This window comes from Hyperoodon ampullatus (genome assembly GCF_949752795.1).
Source record: "Hyperoodon ampullatus genome assembly, chromosome: 1".
Taxonomy (NCBI): Eukaryota; Metazoa; Chordata; class Mammalia; order Artiodactyla; family Ziphiidae; genus Hyperoodon; species Hyperoodon ampullatus.
The window spans coordinates 88,748,439-88,771,577 of record NC_136914.1 but is presented as its reverse complement, the minus strand read 5'-3'; the positions used below and the strand labels follow the sequence as shown (position 1 = coordinate 88,771,577).

General features: G+C 36.4%; 1 protein-coding gene across 2 annotated transcripts in view; it reads left to right on the top strand.

Moving 5' to 3' along the window:
- Nucleotides 1–506: 506 nt before the first annotated feature.
- GABRA2 (gamma-aminobutyric acid type A receptor subunit alpha2) overlaps nucleotides 507–23,139 on the top strand; it is a gene marked incomplete at both ends in the record, with an annotated part of 119,091 nt that continues 96,458 nt past the window's right edge. The window contains 2 exons of one of the 2 annotated variants that reach the window (XM_079698274.1): nucleotides 507–598; nucleotides 3,154–3,269. In XM_079698274.1, the coding sequence (XP_079554400.1) occupies nucleotides 507–598; nucleotides 3,154–3,269 (208 nt within the window). The remainder of the gene's footprint in view (nucleotides 599–3,153; nucleotides 3,270–23,139) is intronic. The other variant, XM_079698273.1, reaches the window with a different exon arrangement.

The following is a 23,139-nucleotide window of genomic DNA, read 5'->3' as shown; positions in this document are numbered from 1 at the left end:
GAGGACTGCAGTTCATTGTAATGAAAGAAGAATAATCGAAAAAAGTGGGCTGGCTGCCCCTTGCTTTTCCCGCTGTGGTCGCGGAGGCGGTCTTGGTTGAGGGGATGTGGCACGAAATACCCGTTTCTCCTCCTCTTTTTCACTCTCCCCTCCAACCCATTCTTTTCTCTAGCTCAAATGTCAGTGCAGGGTCCCGTGTGTTCTTAATACGTGTGTGTGTCCACCAAACAGTGTTTGCTGACGATGTGGCTGAGGGAAGTTCCTGGCAGAGCAAAGTCTGATTATTTGGTCATCATTCTGTTAAGAGAAAAAAAAAAAAAAAAAAAAGAAAGGAAAAAAAAAAGAAGAAAAGAAAAAATACCCTCCTCCGGTCATCACACCCTACACACACTCCACTGGAATAATCTCTATATCTTTAACTCCAATTCCCAGTTGAAATGACATTCTTTTGGGCTATTTGGATGGTGGGACTGAATGTAATTTTAAGTGTATTTTGTTTTTCTTCCATGACTTTACAAAGAGTGGTGATGAAGATGAAACTGAACATCTGCAACATGCAGTTGCTGCTTCTTGTTTTCTTGGTGTGGGACCCAGCCAGGTGAGACAATTATTTACTGTATTTGCCATTTTAAATTCAGGGTAAAGGTGTGTTTCTTGAATATTATCAATGCAGAGGTGGCTTTTCAGAAGCTGAAATATTTTGAAGGATCATTTCTAATGAAAAAATATTGTACCAAGAAGCAGAACTATTAAGTGACAGAGACTATTAAAAGTTCACTGCTTCTTGTTTTTAGCGATAAAATACAAAAGTGAATACAAACATTTTCTAAAAAAATAAATCACGGAAGAAAAGAGTGCCCTTTGGATGGCATATTTTTGCAAGGAATTGAAGTGGTTGTTATATGCAATTATAATAACACCAAAGTTCAGTAAAGAAACCATCAGTTTTCCTTTAAGCCAAACAGAAAAGCATAAGCTAAAATGATTTGAGTGTTAATTTTTTTCTTTTTTCTTTTTCTTTCTGTCTTTCTTTTCTTTTGGTCTTGGCTCTTTCAGTCAACATAGAAAACCTAAATGATGTGTGGATCTGAAACCTCTAGGTGGAGGTACTATACAATTTCACAATCACAAACAAATAAAACAAAAGCTTGATTTATTAATCAATTATTGATTAAGAAATTTTTACTTCTAAAATGGTACTGTCATTAAAAGTACTTACTTTGAAAATGTAACAAATTCTGTTTTGCCTGTATTCTACAAATATCAAATTTAATTTCTGTTGTTTTCAATAGCATCATCTTAATTGTAGTCTTTTCTGAATTTTTTTATCATCAAGGGACAGCTTTTATTAATTGCCTAAATTTAGGGTATGGTTTTCTAAATGCCAGAGAACTTAAAATATGATTCATAATAATGTCCATGTAACTATTCCTTTAAAAAAATTAGTGCTTATGATTTTATGATACCTTTATTTCCCTTTAAAATTTTCATTTTCCTGTCTCAGTAATTGTCAAAGTTTGAAAATACTTTCTAGAATTGAGAAGCAATCTCTTTATGAAGTCTTATTTTTAATTGGAAAATAGCTCCTCATTTAATATCTTAATATTGAGTTTAGAAAGAAAATGTGACATGTGATTAAAAAACGCTTTCCAGTGAAAATCTCTAAGTGGAACTTGATGACCATCTTAGTGATTGGTTTTAAAGTTAGCTTAAGGCAACATGAAAACTTTTGAGGCTTGAGGTATGAACTAATTTGCTTACATAATTTTTAAAATGTTTAGCTTTATATCAATATTTTAATATATTCTCTTCTCCCAAGAGGATATTTGCTTGAAGTTGGTTACTGATTTTTTGATGTATTATGACTATTTTTAGCTACTAGCTGTGTAATCATTTAAATGCAAATGAATTCTGTCAATGATATTTCACACAATACACCTTGATCAGAATGCAGTTACATATAATCTTTGATTTTAGAGGAGTGAACAAACTGTGGTCCATTAATAATCATTGAAAATCCTCAGTACTTAACCATATTTTCTTCTACTAGTTTTCTGTTCTATATTTGACCAGTAATGCTCATGCCAGTATTTTATTCTATTATATAAATGATTCTTTTTCTGGACCAGTAATTTAAATCTCTGAATCATTCTGGGGAAAAAAAATGGCAGTGAAAAGGGACATTCTGTTTTATACATCCAGTTGCTTCTGCACCAAATTGCTGGATGTCACAAAACCAGGTGTCTGGCTTTCTGATGGAGAAATAATGGAGAAAATCACTCACTGTTTCTAACCCTCTTCTGGTGATATTTTAAGACCACTTATTCTTTCCGCAAATTTCTCTCTCTCTCTCTCTCTCTCTCTCTCACACACACACACACACACACACACACACACACACACACACAAGGTACCTGGGCATTTTAATCTTTGGATGACCTCTATTGCTCTCCTCAGAGACCAGTCAGGAGGGGTACTCCTCCAAGACTCTCTGCAGCTGTGTGTGTGCTGCTGATGTTTTCAGAGCCCACCTCCACCTCCTGACTTCATTGGAGTCTGGAACACAGCCAGCGGAGTTTCCCTGATGTCTATATTGCACTTGGCCATTGGGTGGAGGTATACCCAAAGTTAGAAAATCATCTTAGCTTAAAAGAGAAAAAGACATAAAAAGAAAAGACATTTCTGAGAAAGATGGAAAAATTCTGTGCCTCCAAGGAGGCAATTTATTTTCCAATTAATATTCAAATCACTGAAGAATTCTTTCAGTAGTCGCTTTGGTTTTTGTACCTTTCCAAATGCAGAACAACATTACTAATAGTATCTGCATGTGATAATCTATCATCATAATATATTCTAGGGAGTGGATTTTAGAAAAATTGAATAGGTCACACAAAATGCGAAGTGATAGAAATCTGAAATAATTTTGGCATCAAACTCTCTGATAAGCTAGTATTTATTATCTATTTCCAACAGCATGTTTACCTTCCCCATAGACATACTGACATTTAAAGAAGTGGAAAAAAAAAAAAGAAGGAGAACGGGTGACACTAATAGCTCAGGGAGCCTTAAAATTCAAATCAAGGAGGAAGAGCATGTTGGCACTTGCAAAACACACGTATGTATATATATCAGCTTGTAAAATTATCTGTTTAGGTTGGTGCTGGCTAACATCCAAGAAGATGAGGCTAAAAATAACATTACCATCTTTACAAGAATTCTAGACAGACTTCTGGATGGTTACGATAATCGGCTTAGACCAGGACTTGGAGGTAAAAATAGTTTTCCTTTTCTTAAATGCTCACAAAATAATGCCTTTAAAATTTAAGGGTAATATTTATATTTTAATACATTTTATACATGAATGCATTGTCACATATTAAAAAACATAGGTAATAGAAAATAAGGTATATGAAATAAACATTATCTCTGATTCCTTTTATACAGACATAATGTATTTAACATACCTTTTATAGACTACCTGAAGTCATATAGAGCCCAGACTTTGTGCATGAATAGTTTTTAAATTAGTTTATTTATAATGACTAAGTTTTTCAAACTTAGACTATGTGAAAGCGTGACATTATTGGGCAGATATGCTTGTATAGTAGCTTTCGTTTCCTTCACTGAATTTTGCAGATGCTTATTTTCACACTAGTACAGATGTATAGAAATGAGAAACATAAAAATATAAAAGAGTATCTAGGTTGAATTTTAGCAACCAGATAAATTTTAGCAATCATCACAGGATTCTGTGATGATATTTCTTTACACGTGCATGTGACGTTTCTAAAATACAGCACCGGTTTGGCATTCTTGAAACTTACAAAGACATTTTGGATATACTTTAGCTGTAGGCCTAATTTATTGGCCTGTGGCACAGTTTGATTTCAAATTTAAACATTCATTCTCAACTCAGAAAAACAAATCTATTTTTATCCATAAAAGTAATGGAAACTAGGTTTGGTTAATATGTTAAATTTTAATTATCCTTTAGCATAGATGGGTGGTACTAAGGAGATTAGGTATAAGTAGGGTAGGTGTGTAATTCCTGAAAGGATTCTGAGCCAAAATATTGTTACTTATTAATTCTAACATGATATATATATATATATATATATATATATATATATATATATATATATATATATATATATATATCTTCACGCACACATTTATCAAATGTATGTTATACTTATTAGGATGTTCAGTTTAATAACTAATTCAAAGTTAAGACGAATTAGTTGAATGCTTGGTACTGACTGAAGGTTTATATAGTTAGCCTGATTATTACCAGGTTGGCAACTTTGCAATATTAAAATGCTTGAAAAGATGTGTAGTGACTAAACGCCTGGATGTTTATGTCAATACTCTCTTTGAAAAATGTAGATGGTTGTTAATTCTATACATATTTGGCAATTGTATGGTTTGCATTGCCCAGTAGTCAAAAAGGTTGGAAAAGACCTAAGTTTTTTAAAAATAATATGCCATTTAATTGATAGTGGTTTTGGACTTGAATCCTGAGTGGTACCTTGCATTTCAAGAGAGAAGTGATGGGGAAGAATAATGTTCAGAAGTATGATACATTGTATCTCTCAGAGATAATTCAATTGTTTAATATACACTTAGTCTACTAAAAGAAAAAACTCTCAAGTTTATGAGTCTGTTTCCATTTTGTAAATAAGTTCTTTACTCCAATATAAAATAAAAAGTTAAAAGAAAATTTAAAATAAGGAAAAACTAAAGGAAAAGAATATTTTCTTAGTAATTAACATTTCTAATGACCATGAATAGAAGGCATTACTGTCCATGTTAGCATATATAGCAAGGAACTAATGTCAAACTCATACAGCAGAACTATGCCTAGCATGAGGCTGTCATAATTCATGATGGTGATTTGAGAGGTAGATTGCACTAAGGCAGATATTTTCTGAAGGCTTAGATTTTATTATTTTTAAATAAATCATGTGCTGTCAAAAAGACTTAAGATATTTAAGCTAGATCTTGGATTTTGTCTATGAGATTTTAGGAGAAATGTTTACACTGTGGGTGTATAGTTGGGATGTAAAAACTACCTGTTAAAGGACATGGATATTGCCATTTATCTCCTCATATTTCTTTTTAAATATCTCTTCCATTCTTTTTACTTTGGTCATCAGCATTCGAATATAGATCCTTGTCACTCATTCTGTAGGTTAATGCAATAGACAAAGTGGCTCTTCTTGTCTAGTGTCTTCCTTCCCCAATCCTTCTCTGATAGTGGACATGTGCTAATATTTCACAGTCAGATTAGTCTTCTTTTAGTCAATACTTTTCATATATTACTCTCTTGTCTTGATCAAATACCTTTGATAGCTCCCCATTGCTTTCTGTAGATGGTGATGAGGGAGTAGTGGAAGGAATATAGGCCTTGCATGCAGATGGATCTGGATTAGAATTTCTGTTCCATCTACACATCCAAAACTGTGCCTTGGCCAGGGAATCTCTGTTTCCTTTCATTTAAAATGGTCATGATGGGGATTCCCTTGTGTGTTATTTGTTGCTTTTCCCTTGCTTCTTTTAATATTTTTTCTTTGTATTTAATTTTTCTTAGTTCAGTTAATATGTGTCTCAGCATGTTTCTCCTTGGGTTTATCCTGTATGGGACTCTTGTGCTTCCTGGACTTGGGTGACTATTTCCTTTCCCATGTAGGAGGGTACAAATGAACTCATCTACAAAACAGAAATAGAGTTACAGATGTAGAAAATAAACTTACGGTTACCAGGGGGTAAAGGAAGGATAAATTGGAAGATTGGGATTGACACATACACACTACCATATATAAAATAGATAACTAACAAGGACCTACTGTATAGCACAGGGAATTCTACTCAGTACTCTCTAATGGTCTATATGGGAAAAGACTCTAAAAAAGAGTGGATATACATATATGTATAACAGATTCACTTTGCTGTACACCTGAATCTAGCACAACATTGTAAATCAACTATACCCCCAAAAATTAAAAAAAAAATAAATTAATTAAATGGCCATGATGTATTTCTACTTTATAGTGTTGTTGAGAGGATTACATAAACTACAGTGTGCACACAGCATACTAGCAGTTAAACACAATCAATTCCTTCCCTCCTCCCATAGGGTCCAAACATGATAATCAAGGTTTTTACAATTGACTTCTCTGGCTTAATTTTTACTTTGCCCCCCATCTATCCTGTACTTCAAACACATCTATTCATTTTCTCTTGATAATCCATTCACATCTGCTCCCTTAGCCTTTGAGGGGAAAATATTCCCCTCTCACTGGAACTATTCTTCCTCATTCTCTCTTTTCCTGTGAAGACCACCTCAATGTGGGTCCTTTCTTAACTGAATTGAAGCACCCAGATTCAGTTTTCCCTCTGTTGAATTTCTTTAGCCGTTGTTGGCTTTGTATCTCGTTTTGTACATATTATGTGATATCTTGGATTATTTATTACCTTTTTATGTGTCTCTTGTTACCTTAACAAGATCGTAAACTTATTGAGGCAGGTATTGTATCATAAATCCTCTGTACTCTCACTAACTAAATATTGATTTGCATATGGTGACCATAAAAAATTTATTGAATACTTGATTAACTTTTCTATGACCAGTTAATCATCTGGAAAATGGAGCTACTCACATCTGGCTGACCTTTTATTTGGGAATGTTGAGGTGATACTTTGTGCATCCTGCTGCAGGAAGGTGGTGTGGCTGAGTAAAGAGAACCTAACTTTAGACTGTGGTGATTTAGGTAAAATTCTAGATGGGATACTGAGCAGTCTTGTGACCTTTCAGTACTTTACCTCACTGGGGCTACATCTGTCATCTGTAAAATGGGATTACTATTACTATTCTTAGGTTTTGATGTTTATTAAATACAGGGTTTTTGATGAATATTAAATACAGTGATATATGCAAAAGATTTAGCACAGTGACTGGCATATAGTAGAGAGTTAATACATACCAATAACTAGAAGAGTTTGAAAACCTTTGTAAATACACTATTGTAAATTTCAGTTATTATTACGGTTTCTTCTCTGTCCAAAATTCTCAGCCTGAATGTTCATATGTCATTTCAAATAGAAAGTTCAGGGAAATTATTTGTATCATTATGCCCCAGAAATTAATAATAAGGGGAAAAATGGGTTTGATTCTATTTAATATATCAAACTGAACGTCTCTATTGATGGATAATCTGAATAATTAATCTCAATTACTATTACTTCTCCTTTGTAACCTTAGTATAAATGAGTACATAGGAGAGAGCAATCAGTTTTGTATTAAGAGTTAGAAAAGTTATTCTTTTCACCTGGCTCTTCAACTTACTAGCTCTTATCCCAGACAAGTTACTTAGACATTCTGAGCCTTGATATCTTCTTAGGGAAAATGGGAATATTAGCATTTTATTCTGAGAGGAGGAGGATAAATTGGGACTTCTATACATGAAAAGGATTGTACAATAGGTCGAATGATAAAATTTTAAGGTATTTAATAATTAATTATGGGTTTTCTTTTTTTTCTTCCAGTTTTATTAAGGTATAATTGACATATAGCACTGTAAAGACTTAAGGTGATCAGAACTATGGGTCCTCTTTAAACTGAGGCCCTGATCACACTACTCAACTGCTCAAAATCTTGCAATGTTTTCTACTTCAGTCAGAATAAAACACAGATTTCTTTCGATGGTCTCCAAAGTCCTGCATAATGTTTTCCTATTCTTCTTTGGCCTCACCTCACACAACTCTCCTTCTTGCTAAGACTGCTGCAGTCACATTGGCTTCTTTTCTGTTCCATGAAGACACCACGATACACACACTCCTTGGAGCCTTTCCCCAACTGTTCCCTCTTCCCTGGATACCCATTGAGCTCACCTTCTCAATGAGGCCTATCCTGACCAATGTGATAAATACTATGTGTTCATCCTTTAGTAAAACTGCTCCTTCTTATGCCTTTTTTTCTGTTTTTACTTAGCACTTACTATTTTTTAATATACAAGATAATTTTTAACTCATTAGGTCAATTGCTTACTTTTGTCTCTTTTGCTAGAATGCAGGCAAATTGAGGTTAGGGATTTTTGCCTGTTTTGTTGTCTGGTTCTCAAGCATCTAGAACAGTGCCTGGCACATAGTAAGCATGGAATTAAATATTTCTTGAATGAATTTGATTTTATTCATTTATTTTATTTTATGTTATTTAGTATGGTCCCATGAAAAGAATCGACTATAGAACTTACCTTATCCTTAAAATCATCAGCGCAATTATCATTTAATTACTGTACTGGCCTTTCACTGTTAGCACCAGCATATTAGGCTGACTTCTTGGTGAATGGAAACAATCACTACAATTATTCCAACTCCTGGTTTATGTTAGATGTGATTCTGTCTTGAACTAACTGTGTGATTTGGGGCGATTCATTTATCCCATCTGTGACATCATTTACTTACCTGTGAAACTGGAGGGGAGGTTCTACTTACCCTGTCTGTCTCACAATAATATGGTGTGGTTCAAGTAAATAAGAAAGCATAATGTGGCATGCATTGATAGGTATTAGGAGCATTAGGAATAGCAGAGGAGAGTTCTTCAAGGAGAACATCATCTTAGAAGGTAGTATCCCTGAAAACATGCCAAGAAAATACTAGTAGGTCTTGTGCATTTGGTTGGCTTAGTCCTTTGTAAGTCTGGAAATGTATCTACCAAGACCATATGTTCAGCTTAGCTAGAACTTATAACTGAATCAATTTTTCCTTTAGTCTTCCTTTTAGTCATTGGAGCTAACAACTCAGGTACCACCTATGGATTTTGATGTTCCATAAGAGGCTTTCAAATTGTTAACTGAATAAAAGGAACAACATTTGTGTTTCGGACTGTGTTTAGAGGGTCGTTGAAAAAAAGGAAAGTGTAGACAGGCCTCATATATTTATAACAGCTAACATTCACAGTGCTCAACAATGACAACTATTAGAAATGACAAGGCTTGGTATCTACATTATAGAGTCAGTCTGGAAAATCTAGATAGAGTACTGTGCTTAACTGCATTTTGAAAAGCTGTTTCAAGGAGCTTGTCTAGATAGAGTTGGTACATAGTGCTCTTGTTTTGTCCTCTAAAACCTGAAGCAGCTTTATGCTGAAAGCCATGCAAAACATGATGTCAGATTATAGACTTAGGGTCTGAGGGTCAGTTTCCAACTTCATTCTTGGATATTTTTCCTCAGGCTGTAGAGAGATGGGTGATAACATGTTTCTATGAATTTTACTACTCTCAAGTTTATAAAAATAAAATATAGGATATTTGGTGGGCAAAAATTAGTACAAAAAATCTGGTCTCTCCCAGAACCTAAGAGGGAGTCTGACCTCAAAATAGCATCGTATTATTTTATAAAGAAGTAGTTAAGATCAATGCCTCTGAATACCAGCATCTTTGAATTTGAATTCTGTTTCCATACTATATGAACTACAAACTTTTCACTCAACCTCTCCTTGCTTTGGTTTCTTTATTTGTAAAATGGGGGCTAAAAGTATGTGACTTATTGGTTTGTTAAGTATTTAATTTAAAAAAATTTGGGGGGCTTCCGTGGTGGCGCAGTGGTTGAGAGTCCACCTGCCAATGCACGGGACACGGGTTCGTGCCCCGGTCCGGGAAGATCCCACATGCCACGGAGCGGCTGGGCCCGTGAGCCATGGCCTCTGAGCCTGCGCATCCGGAGCCTGTGCTCCACAACGGAAGAGGCCACAACAGTAAGAGGCCCGTGTATCGCCAAAAAAAAAAAAAATTTGGAGCGTCCGGCAAACAGAGTAGGAACTCAATACTTGTAGATATTATTGCTGTTATTGTTGATTCTACTACTACTTCTACTATGAATGCAACAGAGTCCATCACTCAATGTTTTCTTTAATTTGTAAAAGCTGTGACTTCTAAAAAAGGATAAATGTGTGGCACAGAGAAAAGATATATTTGTATGTTTCTCATGCTATTAGTTTCATTTTGTAGCACACTTTTGTATATTTACAGAATCTCTGGAAACAAAACCAATCACAAAAGAAATATATCAGATTATTGTAACATATAACAATTGGGCATCATCAGTTCATGATACTCAATTTGCCTATAAGAACAAAATCATATTTACAGAATGAAAACCTCACTATGAGATGCAGATGATGATTTTAGGGACATGAAACTGAGCGTGTCCATCATCCTAGCCTGGGATGTGCCAGGAACTTGAATGGCACGAGCTCTGGGTCTTGCAGCTACCGGGTGCGTGTCTGATGCTTGACAGCACCTTATGAGGTGAAGGGTGGTAGAGGCATCAGGAAGGAGATAACACACCGAGAATGATCTGAAACCTCTATACGGAATTGAAAGGGGCAGGGGACAAGTGGGTTGTGCGCTGGGCAGAAAGGAAGCAGCTGAGCCCTTAAGAAGTTCTTGTCTCAGGTGGAGGTGGAGTAAACTTCAGGTACTGGTCCTCCTCTTAACAGCTCTGATGTTCGGCATTCTCCTCATTCAGCAGCTGTGATTGGGGCTGATGCTCCTGAAGAGGCAGGAGGCAGCAGAGAATCTAGTCTCCCTTCCCTCCTGACTAGGTCTTCTGAGGTCCCCCAGTGTGCCTGGAGTGGAATAGCCTTCTTAGGCATGAGAAGATTGCAGAGCCTTTTTCACTCTCTGCCACCAGATCTTCTCCACCCACTTGCATTTGCGAAAAGGTCACAGGAAACACCGAGTTTGATTATTTCATGAGCGAGAAAATAAAAATAAATTGGGATGACTTCACAGAAGTGTGTAAATAGCTTTGGGTTAATATGTAAATAATGGATATCAAGTTTTTTTCATTTCCTCTTTATTGAAAATTATTTTGTGGGAGGCATGAAACAGAACGCAGAAAGGTACTAGGTGCCTGAAGTGGGTTGCTGTTTGGGAGGCTGGAAACTCTGGACATGGGCTTCCTTCATAGTACGGGCTTTCTCACAGTGCATGCTAGCTAAAATGAGAAACACAGTAATGTTATGTGCAGACTTTTGGATTCTTTTTAGTATTACAAGCCGACTAAGAAACATCTTAGCGTTTCTGTACACCCTCACTCTAAAGCTGTGTGTTGCTTGCCTACCCTCTTAGGGAATGGTGCTAAGACAGGCTTCTTCAGAAATGGTTAGAGTGAGGTTTTGCAGAACTCTTTCTCAGTTTGATGTTTTAACTATATATATAGCTTGTGATTATTTTATAGGAAAGTTAGACTGAGTGCATACATGGCAGCAATGGGTTGCATTAGATTCTTTCTAACTTTCTTCCCAAACATCATCTCCTGCAAAATTCAAGGGAGCATCAATGAACTGAGTGACCCAGAGAATACTATCCATGTTTCAGTGAACTAACGCTAAGGCTTTTTTTTTTTCACCTTAAAACAATTTTGGTTAATAGCAGCTTCTTCTCTCAACCATTGCTGCTAGAGAGGCATTGCCCTTAGTCATAATTTTGAGGGATTTTTATTTTTGCTCTTTTCAGGCACAAGCACACCCCACTCACTCTGTTGTTTTCTTGCCAGCTTTTAAGCTCAGGTGCAATCAACATTTTTCTTTTTTTCACTCCTTAATACACAGTGGATAAATTGGACCATAGGGATGACAGATCCATTTGTGTTAGTGTTAGTTTTTGATTGCTACAGCTCCAATCATATTGTAGAAATCTATATTGGTAGTGGAGATGGCCAAGTGAACAGCTAGGTCAGGCAGAAATTCATTACTTTTTGATGTGTTAACATGAAAAGAGTCAAATGAAGTTATTCTAGTAGTTTGTTCCCTAACACATGTGTATTGAAGGCTTATGATGTGCCAGACACTCTGCAGGATATAAAGATGTACAAGTTGTAGTGTTGGTCTCCAGGGGATGAAGTCCCTTGGAGGGCAGATAAGGTAGGTAGAGTGTGATTCTCAAAATGACTCAAAACAGTACAACACATGTTCCATTATAAGAACATGCTATTGAAATAAAGAAATCACTTTTACTTGCATCATACAACTAGAGTTAGCCAATTTCTGTCTCTATAAGCCTAGTTCATTCATTCCATTGTTTCTTTCTAAGGGCCAAGGATTTGCTGGGTCCTGCTGTAAATGCTGCAAATACTATGCCATACAGGACTGAGTCTTTGCAGAAATTCATATCATATCATATTTTGGCTCTTTCTGCCTTTCAACTATCTTAAGAGTGGTTTCTTCTTTCTCTCCTTAATTAAAAATATTGTATAATTATTGTATGTTTTTCTTAATTGAAGTGTAAGTCTTTTCTCATAAAAAGAAGAGTGATTTCTGATATATTTACTGTCAGGCTGAGAATTGTGATATCTACAGAAGAGTATAACATCCAGAGGGCATGTCTTTCTGTGTCTGTAGCAGGTGTGTTGAGAGTATTTATGGTAACCGTGGCATTCCTAGAGGTAGAAAGGTAAGTGTTTATTCCAGTCAAAACTTCTGGATACTCCTCAGTTCTCTTTCTAAGGAAAACTTATTTTCTGCCTTATCTTAATTTGTTTTGAGCTACAGATGAGTTAATTAATAACTAGACATGAACTGTGAAATAAAAATATAAATGATATGAGTTGTAATATCATGAGGATTTAGTTTATTTCCGTTGAGTTTTAATGTTTCTGACCCAACACAGAATTCTGAAAACTTGTTTCTAACTTGAAATACCCTCATTCCTCAAGGTTTAGATCTTCTCATTTAGGAGTAAGTTATCATTAGAATAAAATTAATGTTTAAATCTAAAGGGATTTCATATAGAAACTCATCAAATTAAGGATATCAACTTATAAGATACATATAGATCCCTTCAAATTCTCCATTGGGTTTTTGAATTTTAAGTAACTTACATTAAGGTAGATTTGATGTCTCTGTATGTTATTATTATACCTTTTAACAAATGAAAAAACTGGCATATGGAAAAGTATGACTCCATCTCCATCTTAATTTAATATGAATTAAGTTATGTCAATTTTTATTTTTTAAATTTTTGTTTGTTTTAATATTTAAAACATGCACATTAAGAACATAAAAAATGGTTTTGCATAAAATTCAAAAATACAGTACTCTGTTATAAGAGCATTCTTTTTATAAATACCTTTGTTAAGATTCAGGATGGTAGCTCCTTTTTAGGGGAATAAATGCAAAATGTAGCACAAAGACTGTCCCAGTAGTATGTGTGGCATTATTCTTTCTGTATTAAAGTATTGCAGGATTCTTAGAGGACATGTTCAGTTGGAATATTACTAAGTTGATTTAAAACATAATAAAAGAAAAGGTAAGGTTTTCTTCTTCTGATAGAGTATCCAGAGGAAAAATATGTCAAAAAGAAGATACTGCTATCTTCAGCTATTTTGTGGAGATGGTTAATAATTCATAAATTCCGTGAATATTTGAGGAATATCATATATTGAGTAATACAATTGGATCTTGTCTATTGAGTAGAGGAATAGAGTTATGCCACAAAGTTAAGGAAGGTTGAAGAGACGATAAAGATTATAAATGCCTCCTAAGAGCATTCCCAAACCCATTGTTTAGGTTATGTTTTGTAGTGGTACATAAATATTTTAGTAAGTACTGGGAAGGCATTTGACTTCCATTAAGAACGTAAAAGGATCAGTTGCTTTTAGAATGGTGTGTGTGTGTGTGTGTGTGTGTGTGTGTGTGTATGTGCATGTTAAAAACTTCCCTGGACGAAGAGAGCTCCAGACTTAAATTGGAGGAGTGGTTTGGAGGAGGAAGACAAACGTCATGGAATGTTTTAGAAAAAGATGAGAGGCTTCCATTTTACTCCTATTTACTCGTGAGAAGATTTTAGATTTTGAAGCAAAAATGATGAGTTGCTACTCATATATATAGGTTAGAGGGTCTACAGTTTTTCAATTATATGAATTTTTTGAAGCCTTTACAAGAGAAATAAGCAAATCAGCCATAGGCAGAGAATTAGGGTAAATGGAACAAATTCATTTTTGCTGCATGATTGCATAAACTCTGCAATTTCTCAAGAAAGGAAATAGTGAGCTAAAATGCTAGCCAGGTTTACAAGGAAGATTAAAGTTTTGGATACCAAGAGAGAGGAAGTCTTAATTAAAAGAAAATGGAATTGATGGCTTGTGTTCAGGTCGGGTAGAGGGGAATATGGGAGGGTAGATTTAATTAGTTATCTAGGGCATGTGAGAGGATAATCATCAAAGCAAAAAATGTGAAGCTGATGACTGTGCTTTGGAGAATAGCAAAGGAATCATCCAACAGCTATTAGAGGAAGAGAAACTCTAGAGTCTTAAGAGAGTGAATGGGTGGGTTTAGGTGGTGAAAATGTTATAATGGAATGGGGGTGAGTGTCGAGCCTTTTTAAAGGGAGTTGCCATTAGAGCATTACTAAGAGAACAAAGTCCCTTGATAACTAAAAACTAAAACTGAGTATCCGTTTCTCATTCTGAGTAGCTTTTGCTTCATTAATGATTACAAAATTACAGGATCAAAGAGAACTAACAGGAAAGCTATACACTGAGCTGTATGATCAGTAGTGCTTATATTACAGTATGTTGCCATTTAAAATAGATTAAATATCAAAAATTGACTTGTTAAGGGCTTCCCTGGTGGCGCAGTGGTTGAGAGTCCACCTGCCGATGCAGGGGACACGAGTTCGTGCCCCGGTCCGGGAAGATCCCACATACCGCGGAGCGGCTGGGCCCGTGAGCCATGGCCGCTGAGCCTGCACGTCCGGAGCCTGTGCTCCGCAACGGGAGAGGCCACAGCAGTCGGAGGCCCGCGTACCGCAAAAAAAAAAAAAAAAAAAAAAAAATTGACTTGTTAAAACATATAAATCTGAATAATAGTGTCTGAATTCTTAAAGGAGGACACCAGACAGATGAAGTAGTGAGGAGAATATCTCTGTAGCAGAAGAAGTCCTTTCCACTCTCATTCTTTCAAGCTCCCCAGATAATCTGCAGACCTCCTGGAGGTGTTTTTGGCTGCCAGCAAACTGATGATCTGACTCATAGCATTAGCAGGGAGGGTCGTTGAGCATTTCCATTATTATCTGTGAAATACGGGGCTGATGAGATGTCACGTGGGGCCCAGTTGCTGATTCAGGATGGAGATATTTATGTGTAGATGGAGGTCTGCTTGTTACACGGATGTTGCCTGTCTTTGTCACTCTCCTTTAGCTGCTGCCACACCCAATTTAGTCTTTGTCATTTCTGGTGACAGCTTCTAATACAAGCATTTCACTTTCAGGCATCTGACTGCTACCATTTGTAGGGGCAGTTGCAATCTTTGCCACTGTTGCCGCCGCTTTGGAACAGCTTGGGAGGTTAAGCAAAATCTATCAGCAGATAAGGAAAAGTGCTCAGGTTCATGTTTAAGTGAGTGGATATGAAGGTTAGTGGGGCGGAAAGTGACTCTTCATCAAAATCCTTTCCCTTTAGGGAACTGTTTTGCAGCCTATCATTTCTGTAATTTCCCCCACCCGCTCAGAGAGGGTGATGTGACACTTTACATACTTCTGTCTGAAGAAGACATTAGCAGAGGATATCATAATCCCCAGTGGCTTTTTATAGTGCAAATTTAATGCCAGTTGGAACAAAGGAAACCTTGTTCCATAACATTGGAATAAATAATCAAACCTAGATGAAAGAAGAATATCATGGTAGTTCTTTTTTTAATTTTTTAAATTAATTAATTAATTTATTTATGGCTGTGTTGGGTCTTCGTTTCTATGCGAGGGCTTTCTCTATTTGTGGCAAGCGGGGCCCACTCTTCATCACGGTGCACGGGCCTCTCACTGTCACGGGCCTCTCACTATTGTGGCCTCTCTTGTTGCGGAGCACAGGCTCCAGAAGCGCAGGCTCAGTAATTGTGGCTCACGGACACAGTTGCTCCGCGGCATGTGGGATCTTCCCAGACCAGGGCTTGAAGCTGTGTCCCCTGCATTGGCAGGCAGATTCTCAACCACTGCGCCACCAGGGAAGCCCACTCATGGTAGCTTTTATCAGTTAAGGATGCGTTTGTCTGAAAGCAACAGAAAAATCTACCTGCAGTGACTTCAGTGGGGAATCAGTTTTTCTCACAAGAAGTCTAGAGGTAGGTGGCTCCTAGTACTGAGTTGTTAAGTGATGGCATCAAGAACTGAGACTTTTTTTTTATTTTTCCACTTCCTCTTCCTTAATGTGACTTCAGTCCTTTATGCTGTTACCTTCTGATCCCAAGATGGCTGCTGCAGCTCCAGCTATCATATCCATGGTTAAGGCTGGAATGAAATGAAGGGATGGTGCCAGTTCCATTAGTTCCCTTTATCAGAAAAATAATCCTTTCCAGCACTTGCAGCTGATTTCCATATTTATCTCATAGTTATTTCAAGCTAGGAGAGCATCTGGGAAAATGAGTGCCCTACCAGGGGTTGGACACATTTCTGCCCTTATAAAACTGAGGATTTATTAGAAAGAAGGAAGATGTGTTGGCTATTCAGTAGGCTACTGGCAATGCCTGCCACATTTACTAATGTCAATAAAAGTTACTTAATCATTTTGTGCCTTAATTTTCTATTCTGTAAAATAGAAAATATTAATTCCAATGATGGGTCAATATACCTAAAGTACTCAAAACTTTAATTTGCATATGAATAACCTGGATGGTGATTGTTAAAATGCAGATTTTGATTCAATATATCTCTGTGGATCTCAAGATGTTGGGTTTCTAACAGGCCCTCAAGTGATGCCAATGCTGCTGGTCTTTGGGTCACATTTTTAGTAGCAAGAAAGTACTCATCTAGGGCTGCCATGCTGTACAACCTCAGGGAGCATTCATACAGAATATAATGCAATGACAAGAAGAGGCTAAGTGTTCACTTATTATTATTATTATTATCATTACTGCCTCTGGTTTACGCTGATAATTAGGAATTCACAATTTATGTTTCTAAAGGTTGCAGTGATAAATCTTATTTTTTTCAGAGTATAATCATAGATAAATTTATTGCTTATGATACACTTTTACAAAATTGCCAGTAAATACTAGATTGACCGTTAAAGTCTATGGTGTATGTTAAATACAATTTCTCTATCCAGCTATCAGTACACTCTAATTCTGTCACATTCTATATAAATAAGAACATATCCCTATCTCTATTTATATTTAAAAAATTAAAACTATGTTGTGATGAAGCCATGATGATATTTGAACACTGCTTCAAAAGATTTGTTGGATATTACAGTTAGCTAGTTGTGGGAAAGAAAATATTGACATGAAGCTTGTGAATTAATCCAATATAAATAATTGATTATACAATTTGATTAATTGATTATAAAATTATAAAATAATTGATTATTAAACTAATTTAATTCTGAATATTGTGTTGTGGTAAATAAAATTTTACCACGTATGTAATCTTGAGGGCAGAAAAATAATAGAGCTCTCTCTTTAAATTATTTTATGTTCTAGTTGCTCCAAAATTTTCTTTTTGGACAGATGAAAATTGCAATTTCCTTTTAAAAATATTATACATGGTTTGTATGAGAGTGCCTGACAGAGACCAGATTATAAACCCGGAGAATCCAAGTTCTTAAAGAACTGATTAAATTTTTATTTTAAAGACACGAGGAGGGGAAAGGGCCTTTACTTTGATCAGAAGAGGCTGTGAGAGCAAAGCAGTGTACGAGAGCATAAAAAAAAAACACTAGTTTATCTATGAAAAACCCCTTTATTTTTATAAAAGGCCAATTATTATCTCTGTGCCTCAGTTTCCAAAACATGAAGGTAAGGAGACTGTAGCAATGACTTGCAATGCCCTTTCCATCTAAAATTTCTCCCATCCTTTTGTGACTTGTTTCAAGGCAAATAGAGTAGAAAATAAGGTTCTTGGAACAGAAATCTGAAGCCAATTTTTTCTTCATTGTAGAAAAATAGACAGAGTATGGGCCTGAATACAAGCTAGCAGAATAAAGCTGCTAGGCCTCTATAAAGTATGAGCTAAGAGAATAAAGGCTGTTTGGCCTTCCAACTCCTAGCAATTAGGAGTTTGTACAAAACTAGGTACTCCTAGTGCACAAAAATGCCAATTAAGAGCTTCTCTTAAAGCCAAGCAAGGTTGATTAGGAAGTGGTTGGTACAAGTGAGGTAATGATAAATGTGCCAAATTATAATTGCCCGTGTTCTAGACATTGATGGACACTCTCTCTCTCTCTCTCTGTGATGTAAATGGCTACATCTATTCGAAGCTCACCCTCTTTGGCTTCTCTGCTCTGTTTGGTAACATAGATCTACCACCTCTTTCCTGATTCTTGGTCTCTCCACATTTCTTCATCTGTTTCAGTCCTTGGTCCCTCTTTATTTTCTCTCTTCTTGAATATGGGTGCTCTCCAAGATTCTGTCCTTTTAACTGTTATTACTTTTCACTTTCATGATTTTCCCAGAAGAATTTCATTCAATTCCATAGCCTCAGATATTAACCTATATGTAGATTCTCTCTCATCCTGCTGCTGTTTTCTGATGTAAATTTGCTCGTTATTGCCCAGATGAACTCTCTTTATGACCACGCACTGCTTTCAGGATCAAGTCCAGAACATTTAACGTAGCAGACTTTACAGTCTCTGGCCTCTGTTCACTTTTCTGGCCTCATTGCTCACTATTTATCGCTATCTTGCATGAAGTGGCTTAGATTCACTGACCTTGTTTCAGTTTTTATTTTTTAATGTATTTGGCTTTCTCTAGCCTGTGGGCCTTTATACAGGCTGTTGAGTCTACTGGGAACACATTTGCCTTTCTTTAGGTTCCAGCTTAGACGTCGTACTTTCTAGTAACCTTACATGACTATCATCCCCTCACACACACATCTCTGTTGAACAAATCACCCATTACTATACTTGGAATAAAATTAACATACTTTCTTGTAACTCCCATTTTACCTATTGGCATCTAAGGTCTCCTAAGGTCAGAGATTTATGACTTCTTGTCTGTTGTTCTAGCCCCTGTTCTATGTGTAATGCTTCTAGAAGGTAGATAGTAATCATAATATTTGTTGAATAAATGAATAGACTACTGATGAGCTATGCCCTTCCATATATACATTTCTCAAACTTCTAGAAACGGAATTCATAATTTTGCTACCTGAAACTGCTTTTCTTCCTGTGGTTCTCTTGCATGGTTAATGGTAATCTACATTTGTCAAACTACAAGAGCTAAAATCCATCTGAGAATGAGTTTTCAAATTCTCTTTACTCTTTTCCAGTCTCCTGACTCCAATTCTGTGATCCTCAAATACACAGATATTAACCTGATTGTTTAACTTATTTTTGCTTTTAAATAAATAATTAGCTTAAAACATTTAAAAGTTAGGACAGGGCTTCCCTGGTGGCACAGTGGTTGAGAATCTGCCTGCTAATGCAGGGGACACAGGTTCGAGCCCTGGTCTGGGAAGATCCCACATGCCTCGGAGCAACTAAGCCCGTGAGCCACAGCTACTGAGCCTGCACATCTGGAGCCTGTGCTCCGCAACAAGAGAGGCCGCGACAGTGAGAGGCCCGCGCACCACGATGAAGAGTGGCCCCCGCTCCCCACAACTAGAGAAAGCCCTCGCACAGAAACGAAGACCCAACACAGCCAAAAATAAAATAAATAAATTTATTAAAAAAAATTAGGACATTTCCAATAAAAGTGTGGATTTCTTTCTCTTTCAAAAATGGCAGATTTGGTGAATCTAGGCCAAAATTCCTGATGCCAGAAATTGAAATTGAAATTGAGTTGATGACAGCAATTGAAACTAAGTAATGGCTTTCCCTGTTACAGGAGGTGTGTCCTCCACCTTTAGCCGGAGATCTCATTCAGCTCATGTCACTCAGTTAAGTTACCTGCCTTGCAAGTAAATAATGTGCTGTCCCCCAAAACACTTGTGTATATAAATCTAGCCCTACCCTGTTCTCCATATTGCCAGATTTTTACTTTTAAACTAGATTTGGTTGTGTAATTCTTTTGCTCAATACTCTCCAATGGCTTTCTTTTTTTCCCACTTTCCAGAGCATAACCTCCAGTCTGTATAACATAGCTTCCAGAAACCAGAATAAGGGGACCCAAACCCTAATGCTTTTCTTGGGCAGGTCAGGTAAAAAATGGGTTGACATTATGACAACTGAAGAACTGGAGCAGGTACATTCCTTGTTTAAAGAGGGTTAAGTTTTATCTGATTATGGCTGTATAAGTGTTTGAGATTAGAGTTGCCAGATACTCCAATTATTTTTCACAAGTTGTTGGAAATATCAGGTTTCATGGGAAGTTTCTTAATTTTAAAGACCAACCAATTCTAATGCTAATCAAAACAAAATCTTGTGTAACGCAAACAACACACACCTGAGTATTATTAGTTTGCAGGCCCTAGTCCTAAACCAAGATTTCTAATGAAGGATGTGAAGGAATCAGTTGGAGAATTTGTTAAATGCAAATTTAACACATTCTCAAAAATTCAGTCAGTTTTTGTTTGAGCCCAGAAATCTGCATTTCATCAAATGTTCTTGATTCTGATGCAGGCAGTCCCCGTGCTGGACTGAATTATCTATCTTTAAGTTTCTGGTTAAAAATGATGGTGTTTTCCTCTTTTCTCTCATAGGACTTTACTTGTAACCTTTTAATTAAAAAGGAAAAATAAATGTGTATAGTAAGATCAGTCTGTCACCAGATGAGTCTGGCTAGCATTTTCCTCAATAACTTCAAAGAGGAGCTTTTGTCCACTGTTCTGAGATGGCTGTCAATTTTATAGGGTCCGAGACCTACTTTTCTTTACTAAGGTATTAGTCTGAATTAACTGGCTTATGCTGAAGTAACAACTCTCAGCTTAAAATATGTCTTATTTCTCCCTTATTTATCTTGTTCATGACACAACACTATCCACTGAGGTGCGACGGGTATGTAAGGGTTGGGCTCGCCTACCCATCATCATCCCTTATGGTCTCAGGCTGATGGACCTCCACCATCTAAAATATCGCTGGTCACTGTGTCAGGGAAAAGACATGTGATCAGGAGCAATTGTCACTTAAAGTTCTGCCCACATGTGACACAATGTCACTGCTCAGATTCTTTGCTCAAAGGAAGGCATATAGACATGTTTAACTTCAAGGGGGCAGAGAAGTACAACTCTACCATTAACTCAGGAGTAGAAGAATTGGAGATATTTGGCAGCTTAATGATACCATTCTTAGCAAGAAGTACCCATTTCTCAGGGTGTAACTCATTTTCAGTAGTGACAAATAATATGCACTGCTTGGTGATACAGTCATATCTTATTTCAAGAAATAATTCAGGAACTATGTTTTGTGGGTAACATGTTTAGTGTGTTTACGAGTTAATTGTTATGCTTTTTTGACAAATTGATATGATACACCTTCAAAACCTTCTTCCCCAACTCCCAGGCATGGGAAGCCAGAGCTCAAATTGCAGGGATTTAAGAGGAGATAGTCTGAAGTGTTAGCCTGCAATCTCAAACCTCTGTGACAGTAATTGCCAGGGACAGTGGAATTAATTGGATGAGGAGCAGAGGCCATGTCTTTGCTACTGTGTCCTCAGTGCCTGTCAGAATACCTAGAATTCACTATCTGTCAATTGACTATGTATGTGAATCCAATGCTCATATACATAAAAATACATAGACTTGTTGGTATTTTGGGTAGCTCCTTATTTGGGGTTCTCATATACATTTGATGCATTTAACAATGAGTTTTACCTTTTTTTATCAATAATTTAAAGATTTCAAATAATTGATAATTAGCCTTAATATTAAATAGTGTGATTGGAGGTAGTTTTTTTATTTTTTTTTAATTTTATTTTTTATACAGCAGGTTCTTATTAGTCATCGATTTTATACACATCAGTGTATACATGTCAATCCCAATCTTCCAATTCATCCCACCACCACCTCCACCACCCACCACTTTCCACCCTTGGTGTCCAAACGTTTGTTCTATACATGTGTCTCAATTTCTACCCTGCAAACCGGTTCATCTGTACCATTTTTCTAGGTTCCACATATATGTGTTAATATACGATATTTGTTTTTCTCTTTCTGACTTACTTCACTCTGTATGACAGTCTCTAGGTCCATTCAGGTCTCAACAAATTACCCAATTTCATTCCTTTTTATGGCTGAGTAATATTCCATTGTATATATGTACCACATCTTTATCCATTCATCTGTCAATGGGCATTTAGGTTGCTTCCATCACCTAGCTGTTGTAAATATTGCGGCAATGAACACTGGGGTGCATATGTCTTTTTGAATTATGGTTTTCTTTAGGTATATGCCCAGTAGTGGGATTGCTGGATCATATGGTAATTCTACTGTTAGTTTTTAAAGGAAACTCCATACTGTTCTCCATAGTGACTGTATCAATTTACATTCCCACCAAGAGTGCAAAAGTGTTCCCTTTCCTCCACACCCTCTCCAGCATTTGTTGTTTGTAGATTTTCTAATGATGCCCATTCTAACTGGTGTGAGGTGATACCTCATTATAGTTTTGATTTGCATTTCTCTAATGATTAGTGATGTTGAGCAGCTTTTCACGTGCTTCTTGGCCATCTGTATGTCTTCTTTGGAGAAATGTCTATTTAGGTCTTCTGCCCATTTTTGGATTCAGTTGTTTGTTTTTTTTAATATTGAGCTGCATGAGCTGTTTATATATTTTGGAGAATAATCCTTTGTCTGTTGATTCATTTGCAAGTATTTTCTCCCATTCTGAGGGTTGTCTTTTCATCTTGTTTATGGTTTCCTTTGCTGTACAAAACCTTTTAAGTTTCATTAGGTCTCATTTGTTTATTTTTCTTTATATTTCCATTACTCTAGGAGGTAGATCAAATAAGATCTTGCTGTGATTTATGTCAAAGGGTGTTCTTCCTATGTTATCCTCTAAGAGTTTTATAGTGTCCAGTCTTACATTTAGGTCTCGAATCCATTTTGAGTTTATTTTTGTGTATGGTGTTAGGGAGTGTTCCAATTTCATTCTTTTACATGTAACTGTCCAGTTTTCCCAGCACCACTTATTGAAGAGACTGTCTTTTCTCCATTGTATATACTTGCCTCCTTTGTCATAGATTACTTGACCATAGGTGCGTGGGTTTACCCCTGG